At 37.0% G+C, this 27,862-nt stretch overlaps 1 protein-coding gene across 4 annotated transcripts in view; it reads left to right on the top strand.

The window, feature by feature from the left end:
- The window catches only part of COL24A1 (collagen type XXIV alpha 1 chain), a 134,834-nt gene that overhangs the window by 102,016 nt on the left and 4,956 nt on the right, over window positions 1–27,862 (top strand). For 2 of the 4 annotated variants that reach the window (XM_080602971.1, XM_080602970.1), the window contains exons 38-57: window positions 2,080–2,133; window positions 2,673–2,780; window positions 3,742–3,795; window positions 4,543–4,596; window positions 5,875–5,931; window positions 7,349–7,402; window positions 8,436–8,489; window positions 8,600–8,653; window positions 11,541–11,594; window positions 13,218–13,325; window positions 15,202–15,309; window positions 16,466–16,573; window positions 16,659–16,712; window positions 17,027–17,089; window positions 18,302–18,355; window positions 19,799–19,834; window positions 25,593–25,628; window positions 25,732–25,758; window positions 26,475–26,540; window positions 27,313–27,481. In XM_080602971.1, the coding sequence (XP_080459097.1) occupies window positions 2,080–2,133; window positions 2,673–2,780; window positions 3,742–3,795; window positions 4,543–4,596; window positions 5,875–5,931; window positions 7,349–7,402; window positions 8,436–8,489; window positions 8,600–8,653; window positions 11,541–11,594; window positions 13,218–13,325; window positions 15,202–15,309; window positions 16,466–16,573; window positions 16,659–16,712; window positions 17,027–17,089; window positions 18,302–18,355; window positions 19,799–19,834; window positions 25,593–25,628; window positions 25,732–25,758; window positions 26,475–26,540; window positions 27,313–27,481 (1,372 nt within the window). The other 2 variants (XR_013954444.1, XM_080602972.1) reach the window with 2 other exon arrangements.

Genomic DNA, 27,862 nt, shown 5'->3' with positions numbered 1-27,862 from the left:
CAAAGTGATGTAAAGACATTGTTACGGATGCTGTCCATCCTATGCTGGAACTGACTTCCAGAAATGAAGGTGTGTCGTGCCAGGAAGCCCTACTTCAGCTGATAATTCTGTGCCGTGGTGTGAGGTCACATCTTTGGTGGGCTTTCTCTTCTTCCCTTGTCAACGGCCCTGTAATGAGGCAGATACTATAAAAAGCAATGAGAAAGAAGAAAGAATTTCTTGATTCCATTTTATTCTTAAAAGACACTTTAACTAACTTCATTTTGGTGCCTCTGTGAAAGGAATTAAATGAACATATCATTAAAGGAACATATCACCAATTGCCATAGATAACTAAACCAGAGACTGCAGATGGAGAGAAAGAGCAGCACACACGCACAGGTCGAATAGCAAATGAGCATTGGGATCCACAGTCAACATTGCTAGGTCAGTTTGCTTATTTGTTCTGGCATAATGCCTAGCACCTAAACTCCATCCATATAATCTGTTTTGCTGAAGTTTTATACAACTTCTTAATGTAAACTAATCTTTTAGAGCACAGTTTCCAAAGCAAGTACGTAGTCCTAATTTAGACATCAGATTCCCTTAGCAAAAATTGTCATGTTCTCATTCACAGTCCTCTGGCTGCCTTCACCGTAGCTCTTATGTGATGATTGAGTCTGAGTAAACATTAGTTTGGAGGGCCAGCTGTTAAGGGCTGTGAGCACTATCCTCTCTGTCCTCTAAGCCTCAGTGTTACAATTTGCTTTTTTTAAGTCTTGGGTTCTTCACAGTGACCTACTCTGCTAGTAAAGGAAGAAAGTGCGCTTTCAGCTGTCAGCGTGCTGGTAGCTCACAGTGTGCTGCAGAACAATTTTAGTTTCTGATACAGTAATGTCACCCTGACTTTTTTTATTTTATGCATTGGCAATTCTGGAAAAACTGGAATGTTTTGTACATTAAAATTATAAAACAGCTCGGCCCTGGCATATCTGCAAAGTATGTAATTAACTTGTATAGAGTAAACAAAATCAACAGTGCTGCTGTGCCTCAGTGAGACGGGCGGGTCTGGTGATCCGATGTTTGGGAGGATGTGGTTAGCAGGGTATTTTTCGTGTTTCTGTTCCATGCGTTCCAGAGGTGGCTGCAGTCCCTCCTCACTCATCTTCCCCAGCATCTGGGAGTGTTCAGATCATGATTTTGGCTTGACCTCATTCTAGGGATGTGGACAGATCATGCCATTCTGGTTTAAACAAGGAAATGGATTACCTATCACCAGTTGTCTGGGTGTTCTATTGGGGATGAGATTAATACTACGTTTTACTTGAACAGGTACATATGAAGCAACATATGTACTTCACAAATCAGTTTGAACTCTGTTTATCATGGCTCATCACCACAATATCCTGAAAATATTATAGAGAGATTGATAGATCTCTCCTTACCCAAAACTGAAGCTGAATTACCTCCTTGCCTTCAAGGAGCTATCGGGTAACCTGAGGCCAATGAGCTCTAGACACTTTCAGCCCTTTGGGAGAATCATTTTTTGAAGTGACCCAGAGGGCAGCGCTGTTGTAGCTCCATGCACACCTCACCTGCAGGCAACACACCCACTTACACCATCACCAGGAGGCTGGTGGTGGGAGGCGCCACCACTAACTGAGTTAGGGCTCTCTGCTGCAGCAAGTTGTGTCAGGGCCCTGCTCTTCACACTTGACAGCCCCAAAGTTTTGTTAATTTTCCCCTGAATGTGTATTGCATTTCTCTAAATCCAGTATTTATCTTGAAGCAACTTTAGTAATAGAGTAATATTTTCTGTCTGGACAAGATTTATTGGTTGGTGGTTTTTGTTTGTTTTGTTTCTTCATTTCCAGAGCATTTTCAGTACTTTGATAAGTGATCCCTTATGTATGCCCATTTATTTCTGCTGTAACTTGAAACAGTCCTACTGACTTTCTCACAGCAACACTTAATGAGATTTTTCCTCCCACCTCTGTGTATTACAAAAGCCTGCTTAGTTATCCAGTTTGGAGCACAATTTAAACATGTTTCCAGGGCTTTTCTCAATCGTTTCTTTTTCTCTCCCTAATTAACATACAGGGTCCTGAAGGAACACCAGGAAATCCAGGTCAAAGGGGACGTGTAGGAAAGAAGGTAGTATTTTTCATCTTCCCAAATTCCCTTCCTTTTGTCTGAAATTTACATTACAAAATAATTCCATTCAATCCCTTGACACTGTTGAGAGCCAGTCAGCACCGTAAAAGACATCAGGTTTTATGTGTTGATAGTTTCATACTGCAATCTAACGATAAAGTGAACTAAATCTATACCTATTTTCCATCACACTTCAAGCTAATTTTTTTCTTGTTAGCCATAGCAATTAGAATTGTCGTTGTTCTGCATTTGATAACTTCTGAGACCTCAGGAAATTTAAATTTGGATCAAAATGTGCAACCCAGTTTCTGCTGCTATCAAAAATGTAAAGCTTTGGCTAAACTAAAAAAATTCTCTGTCAGAATTATTTTTTTGCACTGCGGAGTTCTGGGATCAGACATTCTAAAAACTACAGTAAATGACATGTAAATATAATAATCCTCTTAAATAATGCTGTTACATGCTTTCAGTAGGCATTTAAACTACATTTTAAACATAGTATCAATCTCTTATTATTTTTAATACAATAACACCAATAGGGGGAAAAAGGGCAGCTTGGCCCTCCTGGAGAAATTGGACCTGCAGGCGACTCTGGCCAACCTGGAGGAATTGGTCCCAAAGGTGCAAGAGGAACTCGCGGCCCCTCGGTTTGTACAAAATATGTTTATTTAAGAGCTCATATATTTATGATTTAGCAGTGTCGCGTCTCTCCATGGGAGGAGGCAAGTCACAGGTGTAGCATGTACAAATATCACCAGCTGGAGATGGAGATGCAGGCAGTGCTTAAACTATCTAGAAGTCCTTCTCAGCCCCTGGGTACTGATGTGTGGCCTTTCATGCTAACAAGCATGAGACCTATGCACCTTTCCAGGCAGAAATTCATGGACCTTCAGGAAGTCATCTCATGCTCTGGTCGTGTTCCTGATCTGGCAGTCAGAGGAGCAGGATGGCAGGGCTTGCCATAGAGAGTACACATGCCCCACAATCCAGATGTAACTTCACTGATGTTGCTGTTCCTTAAACCTTTCTAGTTCCAAGAAAAGAAATTGTGGGGTTTGCTATTACATAAAGAAAGCCTTAGTCATGGCTGAAACAAAGCATTTCAGTTGAGAACTGCTCGTCTTATTGAATGGGAGTCTGGCAAAGTTAACTGATTTAAGGGTATTTTCATTAACTTCATGAACTTCTCTCATCACAAACTCTCTAAGCTTGCTTCACACTGTGTGATAGCAGATGCAAAAACAAATGCACCCTCCATGCAACTGAGACAATTTGCCCATCACAGCTCCAAGGTCCAATACCGTAACCACTGAATGCAGCATTGTTTCCCACAACACGTGAAGTTTAGAACTAAAGTAACTGTCTAATTTTCAAGAGAAGGACTTGAACTCTCTTGTTAGGACTGAAATTTTGACCATCATTTCCACAGCACAAGGAAAAGTCCAGTATTCTTTAACAAATGAAGTTGGAAGTAACAAGGAAGTGATCTGTGGTTCTCAAATCTCAATATCTGAAGATTTTTCCAAGTGATTACTTTATGAAGTATGTGTTGTTGTAACATTTTAAAAGGGAACTAATTTTTCTATCACTGATTATTGCTTTTAATAGGGACATCTGGGAGGAACGGGACCAGAAGGAGAATTAGGAATTCCAGGTTATGGGGTGAGTTTTTTTAATGAATTCATGTACACACACATTCCTGTGTAACTCTGGTGCTCTAAATAATTTCAAATATCATCTGTATCTAGAATACACAAATGTATTGTGTTTCAGATACATACTTTTATGTCACACTTGATTGCCTACTTAAAAGCATTAGCCTTAAGCAGTGGTGACTTGTTTTTTTGTGAGTTCACCAGCGGATTTTTTTCCTCTCAGATTTGAAACTATTGTTTGTCCAAAGCATCCCACTCTATTTGTTAATAAAGTTCCTATAAAATTACAACAGCTATTCATTATAAAGAAGATTCAGCAAACCACCACCTCTGTTTACTGTCTGGCCAGGCAGTTTCCCTTTCAGTAACAAAACCAGTGATTGAATGAGGTTACTTGAAGGGCATAAAAATGTTGTGACTTTCATTGAAAAATACTGTTCTCTGATGATCACTGTAGATGGATTGAGTCCTGCTCTTACAGACCAGACTGCCATTTCTACTACAAACAGAAATGTCCATCTGTGGCCCTAACCCTGATGTGAGAACCAGCCCAGCTCCCCTCACTTACATCAAGCCCTGCCAGAACCTTCAGTTTCTAACTGTGCACATAGGTTTTCCTGCACAGAATAATTTTTCTGCCTGTGCCCATTAATTTTGCAAGCAGCAAAACATAATGACAACAAGCATCTAAAAAATGAATTCTTTCTTTAATTATTTGTGTTGGAACTAATTTTTGCTTTTTTTTCTTCATTAGGGCCACCAAGGTCCTCCAGGGCCTTCAGGGCCCCCAGGACCCAAAGGAGAGAAGGTATGAAGTTGGATTATACTTTTCTATAGTTTGAGTAATCATAAAGGAAAGAAATATTACTGTAAGCTCACTGTTTTCCTCAGCATGCAGCAAAGCCACCATTTGGAGTTTTTATTAGTATTGTGAGAGAACATGAAAAGAAATACAAACTGTGGAAACCGATCATTCGGATGCAAAGTTCTGAACTGTAGTTGAAATGTTTGAGGCTTTAAAACACAAGGTACCCAGTGTAAAGAATGTGTAATTGTATCAGATAGCACCACTGCCCTCAGTAAATGCTACTGACAGAAATAATCAGTGTGGGAACTGCTAAGTATTCACTTAACTTTAAACCTGTGAGTACTGCCATGGATTTTGCTGAAAGTTCAACTATGATGGTCGAAGCTCTATGCTTAATATAAAATGTTAGGGACAGGATATTGCCTCAGTGTCGCTATTTCAGTGTCAAATTCACTACTGTTCTTTCAAGCTCCAAGTCCTGCAAACAAATTTGTATGCTGAGTGAAGTCTGTGTAGCCCCAGGCAGGTACAGGGATTCCCTTCAGGAAGATTAATTTAGAGTTGTGCCTGACAAAGAAACCTATTCTTACGTTTTGGCCAGTTTTGCAATGAATACTGCTAATAGGCAGTTAGTGAGGATTTTCTAAATAGCTTCTGAGAAAATCTTCATAAACACTACCTGAAAACTGAATTGTTGGGAGGTAGGAGTCTAACTTGCTCAGTTGCCTCTGAAATTTCCGTTTGATGCACTTTTGAAACTGGTAATCATATTCAAAATATGTGCCTCTGCATTAAATGTATTGGTAAATATCATCTAGAATATGTAATTGTGTTGTCTATTATTTGGATTACTTGGATGATGGATGTTTCATATTTAAAATTATAAACAGAATGATCCTGTTTATGCTGATTGTTGGAGTTTTCTGGACACTTGTTTACCTGTATTAAGTATATATCTCAAGACAGTAGAAGAAATTTTGGTTTTTTACTCTTGTCAAATACCCTGTTTCTCCATTCCTAACAAATGATTATGTGGACTTTGTTCAAATACTAGTATTATTTTTAATAGCTGCATTTAAAAGTAGAACAAATACTTATTTTTTTGAGTCCTATATTTATTTCCTAAAACAAATGGTGCATGTTGAAATGGAGTTACCGCTTCCACTGTATTAAAAACATAAGCATCACATTCACTAGTAGCATCTATACAGTATGCTTTGTGGTGTATTACTAATATTTAAACATATATGCATTTTTTAATCCATATGTTTATTCTAGGGTTACCCAGGCGAAGACAATACAGTGCTTGGACCACCTGGGCCCATAGGTGAACCAGTAGGTCTTTATTTCTCAAAAAAATTATATTGGTGCCTCAATACAAGAGACAACGCAGGCTCTTCCTGAAACTTCTTATTACTGTCTAAGGAGTCGGTACTCCCTTGTACAAAACTGTAGAGTGATGGTCCTTTAATCAGTAATCTCTCTCTGAAAAATGCAATGATATGCTCTTTCCTGCTTTAAGAGTATGTGCCTAATGTTTAATTACACTAATGCCATCATTCTGTGTCTAGACTGGCAGGTTTTGGAACAGAATTTTTATCCTCTATGTTTATACTGAATTATACCTAATTGCTTTACTAACCAGAAATGTATTTTGACTTACTTCATTATCACTACAAAGCTAATTTAGCTGTTTTGGCTTCATTTTATAACCTTTCTGCTTACTAAATATCTATGCAATTATGAGCATGTCCAAAAAACAAATGCAATCTCAAAATCTTATTACAAGCATTTAACGTTCAGGCTTTGTGCTAGAAAGTAGTGCTTGTACACCCTACTCCTCTTCAGATTGGCCTTAATATTTGTACCTCACCTCCCTAAAAAGTAGGGACTGTAAGACACAGATGTAACTGAAGACAGTCTGGACTAGGTTCTTAACTTAATTAGGGAAAGGCATGAGAGAAAAGGCTCCAGCCAGTTCTGTTGTAGGTGAGCTGACTTTGCTGTGCTGACTGTTCAAACATTGCAAGCAGGGCCTTGCCCTTTGCAGATTCCTTTTAGGAAACATGCCATGAACATGCCAAAACCTTGGAGAGTATAGAACCAGTTGCGTAATAGTACCTATTGGTGGATATGCAGTAGATGCGGCTAATCTATTCATTTCTGAACCACAAAGATGCGCTGCAGTTAGTGATGCCGGGCCAGTTTTTCACTATGTGCTTTTACTTCAGACATAGGAAGAAAAAGACAGTCCTTATTTCATCTAACGAGCAGCTGGATGTCTTTTTGAAAGTCTTGGCCGTTCTTACTTTCTGTGGGCATGATTCCTTATTCCACCATTTTTCTTATGAAAGCCATAAGAGAGTTTTCCTCACATGCCTTGAAAATAAAGTCTGGTCATTCACAGGGAGTCTTAATTCTGATACCATATATATATGGGTGTAAACCTGGAGAACTTCTACTGAGGCCAATATTCCCATTTCATTTTTCCCCATACAAGATTCATCTTTTAGCTTCTGGTCTTCAGTTGCAAAATGTTTTAGAAAGCGTCTCCTGCCTGACTGTAATGCATTTTGTTTAGAAAAAAAAATCATGTTTATTCCTTTAGACAAGCTAATTTTAATATTAGTAATCCTCAATTCACTCTTGTTGGTCTGTCTGTTTTGAGAGAAATCCCAGCTTTCTTTTTACACTTCTCTGCAGCAGTTTTTCAGTCCAGCTGTTACATTATGCTCTTTGTTTTTCTCTCCAGGGGCCTAGTGGAGAACGTGGAGATAGAGGAGAATCTGGTGATGAGGGCTACAAGGTAATACCTCTTGCTTTTTAATTCTTTGTATTTGAACATGGTGTGCTGTGCGTACATGTAGTAATGCTGAAAAAGTGTCATTGCAAGTATGCTAAGATGCACTTGCTGGTGTCTTACTGCACTGATGAGTTCTTAGTATAGATTGGAGCACCTGTCATGTGAAGAGAGTCTAGGAGAGCAGGGACCGTTTAGGCTGGAGGAAAGAGGGCTCAGGCAGGGGATCTTAATGTGTATAAATGCCTGATGGGAAGGAATGAGGATGAAGGAAGCAGACACGTCTCAGTAGTATACAGTGACAAGCAAAAGGCACGCGTTGAGAGACATGAAATATTCCATTTGAACACCAGAAAACATTTTTTTTTTTTTTTTTTAACTGTGAGGGTACCTGAGTACTGGAACAGGTAGCCCAGAGAGAGGTTTTGGAGTGCCCATCCTTGAAGATCATTAATGCTCCCCTGGGCATGGTCCTGGACAGACTGATGGCCCTGCCTAAGCTTAGTTGCTCTAGGTGATCTCAAAAGGTCCCTTCCAACCTAAATGATTCTGTTAGACAGAATCAATTAACATTTTTATTTGAAATGGAAGTGCTATAGCTTTGTAAATCTAATCCTAATAATCATTCATTAATTGTATGCAGTCTTTCAGCAAATACAAATGGCTGGTAACTCATTCTGTTTGTTGAAAAACAGAGGAGACTCCTTGACAGGGAGTATCCTGTTCAAGTTACACAGACAGTACAGATAGGCGTAGTAATAAATCAGTGAACCAAATATAGTCTGTGCACAGAAAAGTGCAGGAATGTTTAAAACATATATTTCCCTCTTGCAGTGAGTTTGGAGTAGAGAGTTTAAAGAAGAAAAGGTCCCTAAGGTCTGGTGTCAGGAGAGCTGAGCATACTTTATACAGGTGAAGTCAGTGAAGCTGAGGCCACTCAGCACTTCCCAAGATCGGCTTTCGAAGGAAGTCTGTAGCTCACGGAGCATGACATCCTGAGTTATTTATATTGCAATATATTATATTTTCTGCTTCCCAGGGTCACATAGGCCTTCCAGGGCTTAGAGGACCAACTGGACAGCAGGGGCCTCCAGTAAGTATTGTAAACGATGAGGTTTCTCTGCTGATCATTGAAATTACATTTTATTCTGCATTTCTGTGATATGTTGTTAGTTATTTATTTAATATATGTTCTTTCCAAAGGGAGAGCCAGGTGGATTTGGGGAGCAAGGACCAAAAGGAGAAAGAGGTTCAGAAGTAAGTAGAAAAAAGTAAAGAAACAGTGCACTTAATTGGAGTTTGTCTGTTTTTACTGTTCACTGACTATCCTTGGAAAAGAAGAAAGTGTAGGGTTTTGATAGATAAGACTTGTTTCAAGAGTAAAACATGATTTCTGATGGATATTCTTAAAGATGTAGTATTCGCTTTCATATTCCAGTTTTACGAGAAAATTAGGGCTCTCCATCACCTGTTCTCAAGTTGCACATCCTGTGAAGTCTTCAACAACTTGAACCAGCACGTTTGAGTTGAATTCTGCTTAAGTTCTTATCATTGTCTGCCACTATGATTTGCATGATGCTCTAGACAGATTTGCTACAGCCTGTTGTAGGAAATCTCTGTGCTTGCTGGGCATCTCTGTACTAAAGATATTTAGGTTTCAAATCATCTCAAATATAGATGCAAGCTGTTTTGTAGATTTAGGCTGAATTTTTGCTGATTACTTAAATGAAGGTTCTTTTTGTACTATTTTACATCCCCAAGCAATACATTTGAGTCACACAGTCTGAAGTGGGAACAGAGCAGTGCCCAGTGCTCACTGAAGCTCCAACAGTTTTTGTGGTTTCTTCTACAGCTGGCAGTAGCCACCTGCACGTGGAGCACAGTGTTCTCTCTTGCAGGCACAGTTTAGCTCATCTAAGATGCGTGTGTAGTGTCTTGGCATTTATATGACAGTATCTATTAGTGGCATTTTGCCTTTCCCTGAAAATAATTGGTTTTCATACTCAAATTCTCTTTTGAAACTATTGGGCTAGTTTTTCCAAACATTAAGCTTGTAGGAAAGTTTTGTAAATGACTGACAGAGCAGCATGGAAATCATTTTGATTTTTTGTTTCTTTGGTTTTGTTTGGTTGGTTTTGGTTTGGTTTTTGTTTTACTGTTACATAAGGTTGAAATTCAGTGTTTGGCTTTCCTTTTCATACCTGCAGGGACAATAAAAATATAGAATGGAAAATTGCGTAATGATCTTAGTATATATGTGTAATTTGATAGATAAGTGGTTTTACTTTGGGGTAATAGAAAGCATTATGAGAGGCTTTTTTTGAAAAATTTGAGTGATATTCAGTTATACCCTTAAATAGAGTTCCTTGTGACAAACTAGCTCTGAAAAACACCCAGGATTTTACTGCTCTGGTTTGTAAACGAAGCCTCCCGGTACTGCACTGCGCTGAATTTTCACTCAGACTTGGAAATAAGGGATTTGCTACAGAACAGTAGAGTAAAAAGACAGAACAAGTCAAGAAAAAAGACTAAATATTTTTCTTTAGAAATAATAGTTCATGTAGATGGTGTGTTGAAAGTTGCCAAAAGTATTTTATATTCCACCATGACTTTTATTTACCTTTGAGATTCCAGAAGATCTAGGCTAGAAATTTCTTACAACTTGAATTGCCTTTGCAACTTAAATGAGAAATTTTCTCTGAAATGTTCCATAGACGATTGTTAAAGTTCCAAAATTTTCTAGGTGAATACAAGAATCTACAGTAGGTTAGGAATAGGGAGAAACAAAAAGAAAATGCGATGTGTAAACATTGTCAGCATGTACTGTAACCATGTGCTCAGATATATTGCCTTCAACAAACTATCACAGCACAGGATAAAATCAATCATTCCTCTGCCTTTCCCTTGGGGAATTTTTTCTTGGTCTTGCAAATGGCCCTCAGATTAAAACTGCCGTTGTTAAATATGGAACCAATATGCAGCCTGGAGCAAACCAAAAGAGCTTAAAGATTTACACAAGAAATAGTGGAAACATCCATACAGTCTTAACTCCGTTGGCATGCTTGGTGCTGCTATAACAAGCCTCACAAAGCCGATCCCATAAATTGCAATGCTGAATCATCTGGGTTTAGTTTATGTGTTCAGAAATTTTAATGAAAACAATATAGAGTTCTTTGGATATACAGGTTCCTGTTCTGATTGGTGGACTTTATGTATGCCTTTATAAACAAAAAGACATTAAATTAAGGAACAGAACACAATTTTGCTGATTTTATCATATTCATATTAATTGTAAAAAAAAAAAAATTTACACTTAAAATGACTGTTATTCTTTTCACTTTATTGCATGTTATGTAATATGGCAGCATAATTATCATAGTTTTTCCTTTAATAGCAGTCTTAAAAATAATTAATCCAGAAAACCTTGGAAACTCTTCTACTTGATCAGTGCTAACAAATGTTATTTTTATCTCTGCTGTCTGAGGGGTTACGTCTGAGAGTTAAGATAAAATTCATGCCCATGTTGTAATTTGTGAATACTTCCTAAATTTTTCTGGTATGTTTGATATCTATATTCCATGGGGAATATGCTGCAAACAGAATTCTCACATTCTTCCGACCCATTCCGAGCTTTTCCGTGTTGGTTCTTGGCTTCTGTGTAACTAAACCACTTACAAGACTCTGTCCACTCAGACTAAACCACTTACAAGATACTCTGTCAGTATCCCTCGGTTGACTGAGACTACAGATTCCTAGATCAGTCAAGACAAAAAAAGAGTGGTTTTATGTAAATTTTATCTTTATTCTACATTTTAGATAAAAAGAATGTTCCCATTTGTGATGCTGTTTTCTAGTACTTTCCTCCACGTACACTCAGGCATCTACATTGCCAACTTTTAATGATTTCCATTTTTGAAAGGTATTGAAAGTGCTGTAAAAGCATACTTCCTTACAGTGGTGTGGTTTTCTACCAGAAAATGTATTAACTTGTTGAAAAACCTTCTGCTGTCTCCTGAAGTGGAAATGATCTGGTCCAAAGCCAGGCAATGTGAACATTTGTTCTAGAGGGGAAAACGATTCTCAGCTCTTCTTAGGGGATTGGGTTTATAACACTTGTCAGTTCACCAGTGTTTGTAACTTTTAGGGACCCACAGGGAAGAAAGGAGCAACAGGTCAGGCGGGAAAACCTGGAATTCCTGTAAGTAACAAAAGTTTAGTTTTACAATTTTCATGTTATAAATGAAACATATATATTAATTAATAAAACCAAACTTGGGTCATGCCAGCGTCATACCAGAAAGTCTTCTGCTCACTCTAAAGAACCGCCTCATTGTCCAGGAAGTGTAAAGGAGCCCCCATGAAAGTAGAATGATTTTTGAAACTCGGTGACATCAACCTGATTTACACTCAGTTACTCGGCACATGGAAGTGAAGTGCAGCTATTATAACAAGGTGCTTCCTACTTGTATAGTTACTTAATTAAGTGATTTGTTTATGTGTCTCATAGTCAAGTTATCGCGTTACGTTGCACAGAGCTGTACTACTGTTCACTCCTGGCTCCCATCAGTTCCTTGAACAGCTGCAGCCTAGAGAAGGCTGTATCCATATGTCCGTGATGCATACGGCTGACAGATCTCTTGAGGTTTTCTTCTTTCTCACTTGCCATGAGCTGAAATGTTTAATGCTCTTTCTGGAGAAGCTAACTGGGGAGAAAATAACTTGCATCCCTTTCTCCCTGAGGGAAAAGAAAGAGCAGGAAGCAGTAGGTGTTCTGTAAACATAACCAAGAACAAAATGCATCCAAGGCTATTTTGGTCCCCTAATAAATAATACCACACAAGCACATATTGTAAATATATTTTACTCCCTCACATCAAAACATCGTCAGTAACCAGAGAAATGCAGCTGCTTCGCAGAGCTTGTACCTTCTGGGCAGAGTGGAAGAATAGCCTTTTGAAGGCAAGCAAATTGTGTCTTTTGTAAATATTTGGCTCTTCCCTCTGGAGAGAGATAATCGTTCTGCAAATGGAGGAAAAGAGAAAGGCAAGAAAAATGGAGAAGTGAGGAGGAAAAGACAGTAAAGAGGAAATCTCAAAACACATCCCAAGAATGTGATTCTTCAGCAATCAGAAGTTAGAAATGAGATTAAGATGGCACACTTCTCATATTCTATAAGACAGTTGTTAAATATACTTCTTACAATGAGCCATGTTCTAGCTAGACTGTTTTAAATTTCTGAGATACATTCATACGGAGATAATTGCAGAACTCCAAGACACCTAAGATCATATGTGTCACTCTAAAAGGAAATTATTATAAAGAAAAAAATTACCATTCATTTGGTGAATGTGACATAAGGCTTTTCAGTGCACGTATAGCAACAGTTAGCACAAACTTGTCTCATTAGAAGTTTGTGTGTATTTTTAATGTGTACAAATTCGAACAGAATATATTTGTGAGCATACAATATATGCTATCTAGTAAAATGAAGGCATATGGTTAATTTTTTAGAGTTACTTAGATGACTTCATCAGGTTTCCTTGCTTCAGTTTAAGAATCAACACGCTCAGCCATCTTCCAGGCCTCGCATGCAGAGCAGTCAGCCTCATGGTTTCAGCTGAATTTGCTTAGATCCCACAATACAACACATCTAAAGTTTAGCCAATAGCTATTTAAATCAAACATGCTAACTCAAAGTCATCTGTGTCACTGGGTCTGTTTTTATTTAGGTTTTAAGAAATACTGTGACTGCAATGTAGTTCTGTAATGGTGAAGCTAAAGAGAGCCAACCATGCTATATTTGGTTTGAATTTGTTTCAAGGGAAAACTTGGACCAGCAGGGCAGAAAGGAGCAGTGGGCTACCCTGGACCAGAAGGCATTCCTGGGAATCCTGGCAAGCCTGGGCTGTCAGGGAAACCTGGCCCTAAGGTAAGTTGCTTTCCACATTGCCCCTCTTCTTGTCATTCTGCTTTACAGATTTTCTGAGCCAAGGTGTTTAAATAGAAGGAACCATTCCCAGTACTGTTGCCATCTTGAAAATTCGATCAATTCTTTGTTTTCTTTCTTACAAATATAAATTTGCCTATCTGACAGAAGATTAAACAAGAGGCCCATAGGGGGCAGGTGTACCCTCTTTGAGACTCTCAGGTTTCAGGTAATGGCCTGCTGAATCTCTTTCAAGTACTTAATTTTTGGGGAGTTGGATTTAGGATAAACACCCTGAAGAATTCTTATATTTTGGCCTTTTCATTCAAAATGTCATCTTTCATGTTAAAAGTTACTCCATTACTTCGTATTAACTAAATGTAGTAGCATTATAACCTGTACTAAAGAGAGACTTCTGATTTTTCCCATTATGAATAAAAGAACACAACTTTTGCTATATAAGTTTATCATTTGATCAGTCTATAAACCACAGTACCATATTCAGAAGTTCTGGAAATCACATTTAATATAAAAATCATGTTTCATGTAACCCTTTTATTTCTATGAATACTTAGCAGAATATCATATGAAATATAGGATAACTGTTCTTTCTACTAAACAACATCACAGCAATGTTCATTTGGATGGTGGCAAATTTCCATTTTGAGTTCTTTAACATGACAATTGGCTTAACTCCATGCATTCAATAACTTATTTTTCATTCAAAATTCTTGCTATTGTTTAGAGTTTATCATACATTTTCATAACAACTGTTCTGATCTTCCTTGATGTGGTAAAGTTATTTTATATGTATATCTTCAGAGTGTACATAGTCGTACTAATATTATTAGTATGCCTGGTATTTATAAATAGACATGTTGAATTTTGCATGCTTCTGTGGGAAGGGAGTCTCATTTTGTTTCTTGATGCAGAGTCCCTTCTTGAAAAATGAGTGCTATGAATCTCAACAGCATTTTCAGCTCATCCATAGTAAATGAATTTAGTATCTTGTTTCTATCAGGAGCTTCTTATTTTGAGCTCAGAATCCTCAGAGTTCTAGCTAAAGAGATATCACATAGCGCTCCTCCAAGAAACATTTCAAGGAGTCATCTTCTATAAGTAACAGGTATTAGTGCTCTGTTCTGCAGGTTTCAAAATACCATTAGCAAAGAATGATATGTTTCAGCTGTAAAGACTATTAATTTGAATATGCAAATTTGCAGGTGTGGGTGAAGTTTTAAGTCTCATTAACTATTCTGTATGATTCCCTGTGGAAGGTGAAAGCAATCACTGGTATGTCCATAAAACTGACAACAACTGTGGACAGAAAAATGCTCAGGATTTGTAGGTCCCTGGTACCCAACCTGGTGATCCAGCTGGGCAACTATTCCTATTTAGGAGTGTGCTAATAGGGGAGATGCCATGCGTCAACTCCAACAGACAATTGATTCTCTCAAAGGTTCTCAGAAGGTTCTCATCACAGATGACAGCGGGATATGTTTAGGTTAGAACAGAACAAGGTTTGAGATGAATACTGATATGAACGTTTGCTTAAGCATGCTTAGCATTTGCTTTGCTTGACAGTCAGTGACTTGTTAAGTTGCATTAATTTGCCTCTTCAGAATCTTCAGTCTAACCCACAGTTAAAACACATATAGCTATGTTGCTAAGTATCGTGGGTTCTGATGAATTAACAGAAATACAGATGAAATACTGCCGATCATTCTTTTCATATGTTTTGATGTACTCCAATGTGTCATGTATACAGAAAAATATTAAGCAGCTTTAGTTGATTGTATGTTACATGCCTGTTTTCGCATACAATGAAAATATATGTTTGGCTTTTCTGCTTGTAATCAATCACTTTTTATTCATTAAGGGTAATAAGGGAAACCCAGGCTTAGCGGGTCTGGCAGGTTATCCTGGAGCTCGAGGTCCCAAGGGATTGCCAGGCATGCCAGGGCCCATGGGAGCACCCGGACTAAAGGTAGGCATATAGGTTCTTGTTGTTTAAGAGAAGTATTACTGATATTGCCCAGTCTTCATGCTGCATGCAGTGATTGTGGAACCACCATGCTACTGTTAATTGTACAAGTAGTTGATATCAAAATGTATTTGAAGGGTGAAACTGCAGATTTTGCTGCCCTACTCAGCTTCTACTGATAATATTAACTACTTATTTCAATGATAAAAGAAGCAAAGAATGGAAACATTACTGATAATTTCCACCATTTGGTGTAGGATTTTTCATTTCAAATGATGATATGCACTGCTCTGTGTGGTTTTATCGGTAAGCAGTTTTTAAAACCTCAAGTTAATTGAAAACTGGAGAGGGAAATACTGTCTATCTTTGTTCTCTTTTCATGAAGATATTTTAGTATAAACTCTATTCACTATTTGTAGTGTTTATTGCCAGTGCTCTCAGTCTGGGTTATATGCCTTTGTCTACGCAATGAACTGTAGGAACGTAGCTCCTGCTCAGAAAATATTGCAATCTCAAAAAGGCAGGGAATAGGTGAAGTGAGGGAAAAGGGATACTAGGCTGTGCAAAATAAATGTTAAGAGCAGATGTACTGAGTCAGACCAAAAGTCTGTCTTTGTTAGAGCTAAAAGGAAACACCAAAGAAATAGCGTACGTGCAAAACAGTCATGGAAGGTGAATAGTCCCTAATTACTTGCAGATTGGTAATCTCCTGAGCTAGACATGGTTTCTGTGTGTTTGATGGTCCTGAGAGGATTTCCCTAGCATGAACTTGCCTAGTTTCCATGTGAAATGACATGAACTTTTAATCTAACAACAAGGAGTTCTGCAGCTATACTGTGCTGTGCTCAGGGGATTGCTTTTTTAATTTGATTCTAACTTGCCTATTCTGTATTTCATTTTGTGTACTTTAGCATTTTCATGGGGAGGTACCATACTGGAAATGGCCTGAAATGTATGTTTTTTTTTTGTTTGTTATCAAATCAAGGAACAGTCAGGTCATATTTTCATTTTAGTGTAAGAAATAATTATGGAAATGAAATGAATAGAGTATATTTATTTCTTAAAACAGACAGAAAGCATGTTCCACATTTCTGACCAGAAACTAATATTTATAACTTTCACAATTATAATAAAGGATGTATTATCTTCCTTTTCATAGGGTGAGAAAGGGCTTCTTGGTCATCCAGGAAAACGAGGTAAAAGAGGCCATCCAGGATCACAAGGTGATCAAGGACCAGCAGGAGATGCTGGTCTGAAAGGACAGACTGTACGTAATTACAGCATTTGATGCAAAACAACTACTCCAAGAGTTACCAACGTGAAATAAGTGAGGATGCCTGCCTCTATTACAGGGAGAAGATGGAGATCAAGGTTTGATGGGTTTTCAAGGATTCCCAGGTCCAAAAGTATGTGTTTATTCTTTTCTGTTAGATCTTAAGATTAAGATTTACAGACTGAAAGTATTTACAGAGTGAAAATATTAGGAAAGCGTAGATTTAATCAGCTTTAACAATAATTTGTTCAGAATGTATCTGCACTTGTTGGGATGTTTTAGGCAGAGCTGTGTACTCCACTTTCAAGGATGAATGGTCTGGGTCAGTGAGCTTGGTATTTTCACTGTTACTGCTCTTAGAAATTATCTTACTTCCCTTGTTTACAAGAGATTAATACAAGTTGATAACTAATGTTCACGTTTGACTAAATTTCTTTGTATTTTCAGGGTCCTGCAGGGGACATTGGCTTAGTTGGAATTCTGGGCCCAAAAGGTCCAACAGGGCAAATTGTAAGTATTTCACTCCATGAAAGTGCTTATCAGGATAGCTTGCAGGTGGCACAAATTTTTAATTTAGGGAATCCTCTTTTTCCTACTGGAAAGGCTGGAGCCCTCTAGCCAAGCCTTTCTCTCTGGCTGTGCCTGCACTAGGAGCCCTTTGCCTATTCTTCCACACTAGTCTGGTTACAGTGTGCATACAGATACACAAGCAGAACTGGGCTCTCAGTCTTAAAGGAAAAAAAACACACTCAGCTGACAATTATACTCTCTTAGCAATAATTTTATCTACAAGTCTCTTGATCACTGTCATTTCATTGTCTGAGGGGGTTTTAATGCTCTCTTTCTTCTTACTGGCAATAATGCTGACTGTATGACTGTCCAGCAGTGAAACAAAAAAAGGGGTCAAACTTTACCCACAGAAGACAGGGTAGTGCTCAAAAGCACTGTGAATTAATAGGTAGCCTTTTAAATATATTTCCTTTTTATCTATGTGGCTACAAGTCTGCGTTAGCTCGTTCTTCATAACACCTTCTTCATGACATTCTACTTTCTTACTCTCCAAAAATGTGGAAGAATTTTATCATATTTGGGAGCGTGCATCCAGCTTACAGCATCAAGTGAAAAGCAGGAAAGGGAGGAAGTTTGCAGCATGGGAAATCTTACTGCAAAATGCTCTTCTCTCACTGCTGCCATTGACATCACAGAAGTTACTCGGTTCAGTTAACCAGATGCAGAGCAAAGGCTTTAGTGGCCTGTTCTAATAGCTGTTTTCTTTTTCTAAACATTCCTATACAAGATAAACAGTGGAAATGAACAGTTTGCTCTGAGTGAAACAGAACGGTAAAGTAACATTTTAGCAGTATTTACTGGCAGCCTTACAAGAGCACTTGCGGGCAGTAATATGGTTCAAGATAATACTGACTGTAGCTCAATGAATACTTGTTTTTGGTAGTCAGAGTACTTAAGTTTCCACTATTTTTAGTGCATCACCTCTCATATAAAAGAATGCGTATGGGCTTTCCAAACATAACTATTACTAATTATTAAAATAACTACCTTGTTGATTATGTAGCAATGTATGTTCAGTATTCAGAAAGATAATATTTCCATGATATTTGGGATATTTGCCAATGCTGAGCAACTTGAAACCAGGACATGTCATACGGATTTTCTTCATTTTGAAAACATGGTGGACTAATAAATCACTTTGCTTTTTTACAGGGATATATTGGTCCTGTTGGTCAAGAAGGCATTACGGGCCCAACTGGCAGGCCTGTAAGTTTCCCTTATCTTTTGGATAGTTTGGTTATTTCACCTACCTTTATTTTTAATAATCTGTTTTACAACTAGACGTATTTTGCCATTTGTCAAGTGGTAGGACTGTCTTTGTAATATTACCATGCTGCCAAGCTAATATATGTGATTTCAGCATCTGATACAAACAAGATGATGGAAAAAAATCATTGTAATGGCATTCTATCAAAGTACATTATACAGAGGACATCTCTACAGGAGCAGTAGACAAATCAAGGTGTAAACTAGCACCCTAATTGTCACCTGGATATTCATATTCAGCCTTAAGTCTGCAATGGTTCTAGAAAAAAAAAATTCTTGGCCTTTCTGATGACCCATAGAGCTCCCTAGGTTCTCTGCAGTGGGACAGCTCTGCCCTCATCCCTGTTTCCATCCCTCGTCGCATTCCCTGTGCTAGAGGCAGAGCAGCATTCTGCAGGAGCACCTGCTGGCTCTATCTGCTATGTCCAGAGTGCCTGTCCCACCCATGTAAGGTACATATAGAAGCTTTTTTTATACCACCCAAGTTCCTCTGCCTGATCAACAAAACTTAGAGGGAATGAGAATGTTGAAAAATTTGAAATAATAATCATCAAAATAACAGGAATCCATAATAAAAATAATAAATATGAATATTTAAAAGTGAAAAAGAAAGGGGAAGGAAAATGTTCCTCCTATAATTAGACTATCCTTTCCACCTGCTGGGAAAAAGCATTTTAAGTCTTGTTGCATTCTTTTCATTGCCATTTAGGAGGAAAACTTTACAGTTATGTATACCAGTATAAAGGTTTTAATAGACCTCATATTGAATGTAATAGTTTGCCATTATCATTCAGAAAGCATTAAAAGTTGAAGATTATTTATATGTGATATGAAATGCTGCCATCAAGATACAACATTCTTCCAGAGAACTGGAAGATTGCTACTGGCTTCAGAAACACAGTGTAAGTGGAAAACTAGCAAAAAAATGCCATGGAGACAGAAAACCAGTGTATACTGTGAGAGGAGAACTAATAGGCTAATAAAGCAGATATATGACTGATAGCTTTCTTCAGTGACAGAGTGCCATGTTTGGCTCTCAGCTCTTCAATAGTGAAACACTTATCTCCTTTTACAGTAGATCAAATTGAAGAGAGTACAGCTGATTGACAGGGAGAATGCTGACAGTTAAAATTACTGAGGAAAAAACATATCTACAACCTGAAGGAAACAATCAACTTTCCAAATATAGGAATTACAAGATGTTTTCAAGTGATTTATTTTTCTAATAATGCAGAAAAATTAAAGCCCCAGAGCTGTAAATATTTCCACAGATGAGTTTGGACTTTTCATGGGAGCAGTATACCTCTCCCACACGTTAATTTGCTTATTTCAGTCCTAGAAGCCTAGAGAGCATGCTGGCTTAACAACTTCTCTGTCTTACAGGGACCAAGAGGTGAAAAGGGCACAAGGGGTGAAATGGTAAGTTGAAACAACTTTTGTGCTTTTGTCCTCTTGGCTGTGTAAAAAGTATTCGTGTGTTACACTGAATGTGTTTCTGCGTGCTCTGAATGCCAAACCTCCTGGTTGTGCTCCTGCAGAGTGCTGGCCAAGAAGGCTGGGACCCTGAGTTCAAAGTTGGACCTTTTCTTGTACGAGTTGGTTCACACAGGCACAGGCATGCCTGACAAGTGTATGCTGTCGGGCAATAGGGCCCTGATCGTGTAGCAGTCACATACTCCGGATCTGTTACAGTTCAGTTCTAAAAGCAAAATCCTTTGTCACATTCATTGTCAATGCTCCAGTACCTCACGGCACAATGTGCGTACAGTGCCGTGTTCATGACGTCTACATCATCTCCTGTAGAGGAGAAGTTCAGGAAAAACCTGGAGATGAAGGTGGGTGTCTATGCAACATATGCTGACTATGGTAGCAGTAGGCAGTACTGACGGGTAATGAAGTTTCACTCTCTGTTTTCAGTAAGACTTGTACATTCATTTTTGTATATTACTAAATGTTTGATTTTACTTAAAATTTGATAGAGCTAGTAAGGCCTCCAATTAATGATGACTGTGCCAATTTATTATATTTACAGCAAATATGAATACAATGTTAGCTGATATCTATGACGTTACTTTATATGATAGATTTATAATTACTTCCCTTTCCGGTAGCTGGCCAATGCGATCTTGTTCCTGTTGCTCTCACCCTGCCTTTTATCCCACCTCACTTTAAATCATTTGGTTTCTCATCTTACTGTATTTTGGTTTAAGCATCCACCTGTGTACAATTCCAACCTAATTGCCTTATAAAAGCTTTGAAAAATAAATCATAAAAATTCAAAATTAAAGAATTAAGGATTAGAATGAAGCTTGGTGTACATGTCTCAAGGACCTTTCCTCATTGATTTTAAGGGTCTTGAGGCAATTCCCATCTCAGAGTAAGAGGAAAACTAAGCTCTTAATTCGTACTACTATTAAACATCTCAACTGTGTTTTTCTCATCTTTTGTTCATAAGAATTTCTATGACAGCATAGAACTAAAAGCTGACATTAAAAAAAGAAAAGAGAAAAAGAGATGATTTCCTAAATCATTAATTCGTCTCCTAAGACTGCTTTCAAAATAATTTTAATTTTTAAATTAAATTTAAAAAATAAGTTTTAAATTTTAATTTCTAAATTAATTTTTAAATTAAATAATTAAATTTTAAAATTTTAATTTTAAACTGTACACAGTGGCATTAGTTTACAATATCTCGCCAAGAAGTTTTCAATATCTAGCCAAGAAAAGGATATATTTCCAACTATTTTCACAAACAAAGATGAGAAAATGATTTCCATCCAACTGTGTATTCTGAGATTGGATTTGCATCTTAAATTGTGTTGGTATTCTTCCTAGACTCACAAAGATTTTTACTTTTCTTTAAGAGTCCAAGTTTAGTTACAGTTTTTAGTCTGTCAGGGATATCAGTTCATTACTGGAAAGGAATGTTCTCTTATCCCCTGAAAAACATGGAATGTAAAATCATGCCTCCTTGTTTAGGTCAGTGGTGAACCAAAGTTCAGCTTCTGTAGGCTATTTCTGGAGAAAAATTGATAGTCAGATTGAGAGTTTTTTGAAAAAAAAAATCAAAAATATTTTCGAATTCCTAATATTCATATCGCTTTGATTGAAACATTTAGATAATCATGGAATGCTTTTTAGAATATTGTTTCAGAATTCTGACATCTCTGAAAGTGTTTTCATTTACCTGGGATTTTTTATTTCATTGCATGTCATTAATAATACATAGTGGATGATAATATAGAATCATAAGATAATCCAGGTTGTTATGGATCTTGAGGTATTTCATGTCCAGCCTCCTGTTTAATCAGCTTTGAGATAAAACCACATTGCTTAGCATCTTGAAAACCTCCAGGAACGGAGATTAGATAATCTTTCTGGGCAAGTGTTACAGTGCTTGACTATCCTCAAAGTAAAATAATAATAATAATTATTATTATTATATGTATATATACACGCACAAGATGATAAAGCATAATCTGTAATTTTCTATTATGATCTTTTATCTTAGGTTTACAGTAAGTAATAGCTGCTGCTACACTGTAATGGTATATCAGAGTATTGTACTGCAGGATGCTGCTAAGATTTACCCATTCCAAGACACAGTGAAATAACATCAAAGTGACAGAAGTGATCAGGGAAAGCTTAATTACTTGGGATGGCATTTTTTTCCTCTTTAAAATCATTTTTATTGATTTAAAATCATTATTTTACTTTGTTTCTTGGAAAATTTCAAAAGTTATGGAAAATATGGAAGTCCCTGGGACTGCTCATGTTTTCGAAGTTAAGCATGTGTATCATTGCATATAAAATCAGGGCCTTATGGTATTAGAAAAAGATTAGAGTTTTGGCCTTTGAACTTCTGTACTAGCAATCAAATTGGGTGATTAAAGAATTAAAGAGCACACTAAAACTAACATTTCTATTGTCTGCTTTTGTTATTATGAACTAGAATTATACTCAGTATACTGGAGTTATACTGGAACCTTCCCACTTAAATTCTAGTATGATCAAAGGATAAATTAAGTGGTTTTGTAAAGGTAATCCTGCACATTCCAATGAAACATTCTGCAATTAGCTTAATCCATGGAAAGTGTAACTTAACCTTATTCTGTTGCTCTATAACAAACACAGAGAACATTTATAACATCTCTACAGGATTTTCAACACACTCAAGCAGTTTTGTTACATTTTAAAGGCTTGTAAAAGTAATTGATATAGACCTTTGAAGTTTTAATGCATTTAAGAAATCTAATATCCCTCCAAAGAAGTTTACTACAGTTAAAAAATAGCATTCACTATTTACCTTTTTTCCACATGGATTTTATTGGCAAGATGACAGTAAATCAAGACAAATCACATTCATCTTTCGCAAAATACCTTAAATTCATTGGAACAGTGTGCTTTTTGATTTTTGAAGTATTCAGTTCTGTCTCAAAAACCACTATAATTTTCAGCTGTTCCAGTCTCAAGATGTTGGAAGTCTTAAAATTGTGGCATATGCCAAGAATATAGATTATTAGATGAAGTATTCAGTCATCTGAAAAATCCACTGGAATTTCTAAATCTCAACACCCAGAGAACAAAGGCATCTATTCATCAGAGCAGTGGTTACTTAGGGACAAACTGCTGAAGACTTTGTGCCCTGCTTGACTCGGTGTTTGCATAATCAAGTCCTGAACCAAGATAAACAAATATGTCCTCACACTGTCAGATTCTTCCATCAAGTTTCTTTTTCACACTTTCTCTTTCATTTTATATTAAACATACTTCCCCAAGTATGATCATAGAGTTCAGTAACGCATCCACGTGGGACTGAAGGTATGCTGCAGCAGTCTCACAGCCCCCGAGTTTGTCGATGTGGTTCATTAAATGTGGAGGTCAGCTTTCTCCACTGGTATTCAACAGTGTAGCTCTGAAACCCAGTTAATTTGTATCACCCAAGGGTCTACAACAAATCAGTCAAGTGGATGTCATCCCTGCAAACTCATCTCTCATCAGTTTTGAAATAATGAATAACAGTAATAATATTTTACCCCTATGTAGTAGTAATGGGATTTTAAAGAAAATTTCAAGCTGGACAGTAATCAAAATCAGAGTAAAAAGGGAAATCTAGGTACTTGCCACAGAATCTACCAGGTTTTCTGTATTACTGCATATTCTAAAATGACTTATCCTCTGATTTCCATTTTTCAATACTAATCATTGATGCCTTAATTAAATACCAGTACAAATTTACCAACAAAACGATTTAAAGTCCCTTATACAGTTACAGTTGTATGAAATGCAACTGATGCATCCTGACCATATTTATTTTGAAAGTTGACTTTTAGTCGACTAGTGCTTATGCCATCAATGTCATCTGAACTGTCAGAAGGCCGTATCTCTAAACTCCCAGAAATAGCTTCAGTTTCAGTTCTCCCGGAGAGCTTGCACAAAACATGGGTCTCAGCCTCGAAGTCATTTGTGGTCCCTTATCATAGCCTTGTTGGCACAGATCTGGTGCTAGGAATTACATGGTGGCCCGCACTTTTCACAGCCTTCACTCTCCAGCACCTGAGCCCCTCTGGCATGGCCAGGGCAGGTGATGTGCAGGCGCACTTAACCTCGTGCAGTTGTGGAGGTCATCATAATCCCCTGTCAGATTTATTCCCAGGTGGCTACCATATGCTCTATTTTATGAGTATGTATAGGAATAATAAAAAACGCAGCTGGTATTGTCTTAATATTGATAGATCCGGAGCCTCAGTGACTTAAATAAATTGCTCCTATGTACTTTGAAGTCTTCTTTATTTAAATATACATAAATCAATGTAAGATTGAATCTGTTTTTGTCCATCTAGTCGTTTCCAGCTGAACCAGCTGCCTCAGCTGGTGGCAGGTTGAAGCACTGCCCGAGTTCAGCAGTTGTAGCTTGCAGTGACACTCGCACAGATCTTGCTGTGAAATCTCACAGCAGGAATACTTCTTATTGCTATATGAAGTGATTTACAACTTGATACCTCTTTGACTAAATTAGCTTCACAATATTCGCCAGCATTAATTACCATGTCAAATAAGATTATTTCTCTTTTTACAGAGACTTAGCACTAGCATAACCATGTTGGTATAAGACTGTTTTTGCTGGAACAGCTCATTGTGCTTAAATAATTGGTACAATAAGTACTAGCTAAAGAGTGTTTTGCTTAAATAAACTCAGTTATGTTAAATGGTTTTACTAATACATAATGCAGATCTGGTCTGTGTCTTTCATTCCTTCTTTTTTGTATTAAGCCGCTGCCACTTATTCTTTCCCTTGTCATTGTTCTTGCTATTGTTTATGTTACAGCAGCTCCTAGAGGATTTAAGCATATAGAGACTGAAGAAGAGAATCTAACAGAGACAAAAGTATTACTGAATATTTACAGATATTCATAATCATTGTATCTCAGTGTGAACAGTTGCTCAGAGAAAGGCTAAATCAGACAGGGAGTTTATTTACATTTCATCCAACCCTGAGGCAAGACTAAAACTCAGATATAAGACTGCGCATTGTAGGCACTATAAACTAGGGAAAAGCAGCTGTTCCTTCTCTTCTCCTCCCCACTGTAACATCCTGCATACTAAAAAAATGTCTCTTAAGATCAGGAGCATGGGTGTAACTTCATTAATATGAAGGAAGCCTGCAATAACATTGTTAAAAATTAAAAATGAGCCTAACATGTTCTGGCTGAAAAGTGGCACTGCTAATAAATGGAGCTAATAAATGCCTAGTAGATATCTGTGGAGTCAAACAGATCAGTCAGTTTTTTACAACAATCTATAAATTTTTTTACAATGCATTTATGATCGTTCATCCACTGTAGTACTTGTATCAGCAATATGCGCGTAATGCTGCCACATTGTATGTTAATAGCTTGTATAACTTGTATACCACAGGTAATTGAATAAATAAGTTTTGGTAAACAGCCAACCCAGAAATTCTCACAGGTACAATCTCACATTAACAGAGTGTGGTACTTTAAGAATAATAACTAATAATCTACAGTTTTATCGAGACCTCTATCACAAACATTTTCACTTTTCTGTATGTATTGTGGCATTTTGTGATTAAATATATATATATTTATTTTATATATAAATATAAAAGTAGAAATGTTCATCTATAACCACTGCATTTTATTTCAATTTCTTTCAGGGACCTCAGGGACCTCAGGGCCAGCCAGGGCCACCTGTAAGTGTATTAAAAATGCCTGTATTATTGTAGTGTGATTGCATCAAACATTTAAAAAATAAACATGTGAAGCACCTAATCTGTGATTTCTCCCATTTTCCAGGGACCACCTGGACCACCAGGACCAAGAGTAAGTACTGTAACTACCCGAACTACATATTGTATCCTCTGTTGAAGGTGAAAATACAGGATTGTCTTCAAATGCATTGCTTATTCTGTCACTGTAAGTGAAATGCAAATACATTTTTCTACAATTTCCATTGCTACAGTAATACAGGTTTTGGACCTGCCATGTTTCACTGTTGGCTTTGTTCTACCACACTGTTGAGTCCTTAACAGGCAATGTTCATGGGCACGCTCATATTTTTAATATGGGTTAACTCCATCATACTCTAAAAGGTTTTTCTGCTGTTTCGTATTTGAACACACAGAAAGACAGCAACAGAAAAGTTTGTGTTATTTCTGGCCCTGCTGTTCTTCCTGTATCAGTTAGTCTGTTAAGGGATTGTGCCGGTCAAGACAAACTCAATATTTGAAGTGTTTTAAATCTGCAGTGGTATATATAATCTGAGAACCAGAACCAACTGCAAGACCTGGTTGTTTGTATGGGTTTCTTAATTCTTTAAAAATAAATAAATCTGGTGTCTGCTATGTACATCACACAAACTGTAGAGAACGAAGATACTATTTTAAAAGTAAGTTTTTACAATGAATTATTTTCTGAAAATGACAAAATTATGATCATCTGTATGCTTCTGCAAGAATACTGATAAATTTACTTACCTGTAGTTTAGAATATTTCTATTCATTTTTTATGTTCTGAATTATCTTTTTTTAATTTTTCAGAAACTTGTGGATATCAATGCTGCTGTTCGAGCTTTGATTGAGTCAAATGCTGCACTGCAGATGGAGGTAATGAATTTCAATGTATTTACTTTAACATTTACATATGCAATTATAAAGAGACTATTTGAGGAAATATCAGGGCTTCTTTAGAAAAACAATTTAAAACAAATCAATGATTACAAGCAATTACTGTAGAATATAATTAAACATGTTGAGATACATAGGATACAATTTAAACAGAATTAAGGAAAAACAGCATTTCTATCTTTTTATCACAATTAGCAGTGATGGAAATGTATCAAATATCACACATAGCGGACCATAACTGTTCAGCTAGAGATCATAGCAACATTTAGGCCCTGATCCAAAAAAATACTGGCACACATACTTAATTTTGTGCAAGTATGTGGTCTCATTGAAAAAAAAAAAAAAGAAAAAAAAAAAACAACAAACCCTCCTTTCATGTGTAAAGTCAAATATATTTGCATTTATTTTGTAGGATAAGTCTAAGAGTAGATTTCACTACTCAAAATCTAAAACTGATGCATATACTTTTATTTTTTTCTTTTTCTCCCATATTCATATTTCTGTCAACGTGTTGTTGTTGTATTTGCATGATCTTCCACTGCCTGTAACTTCACTGCTCTGGTAATTTTAATAAAATGCACTAACGTGTTTATTGGAATATGTTATTCTTACCCTGTTTTGTATGGCTGATGGCATATATTATAAATATTTTGCTTCTGTCTGGCTTTTCAATGGCCACTTGATGTTTACTGCATATACTGCTGTTGTGATACTTCTCTGTGGTAACACATTTGCTAATGGCCCCTGGCAGAGATACCAGAATACTGAAGTAACTTTACTAGATCACAGTACAGAGATATACAAAACGCTGCACTACCTTAGCAATTTACTGCACAGCATCAAGAACCCCCTTGGCACACGAGATAACCCAGCACGCATCTGCAGGGATTTGCTTAGCTGTGAACGTAAAGTGTCAGATGGTAAGTGTCCACTTTCATCAAAGCTTGAACATAACTAGGCTTTGAAATGCATTCCTGCCAAACGATATGTTCTATATCCAGATTTGGATGTGTAGATTTTTTGTTAGATTTTGTTGCAGTTTGTCGGTTATCTTTATTTTATCTTTATTTATGATACAATTTCTGGATTTTAGAGATTGAAGTATGTAGCTAACTAGTATTATATAGATATCTGATAGAGATTATATATAAAAGCAAAAGCGTACAAAAATTTTGAAAATGAATCTCATTTTGTGATCAAAAGTTTTCTGAATATTTAGAGCCAATTTGGAATGAGTTTTGTGTGGATCAGGTTCTAGATTACTAATGAGAAAATTGTATACAATAGACTACCACTGTCAG

This window comes from Anser brachyrhynchus (genome assembly GCF_964034855.1).
Source record: "Anser brachyrhynchus genome assembly, chromosome: 8".
Lineage (NCBI taxonomy): Eukaryota > Metazoa > Chordata > Aves > Anseriformes > Anatidae > Anser > Anser brachyrhynchus.
The sequence above is the reverse complement of the archived record's forward strand: the minus strand, read 5'-3'. Positions and strand labels throughout refer to the sequence as shown.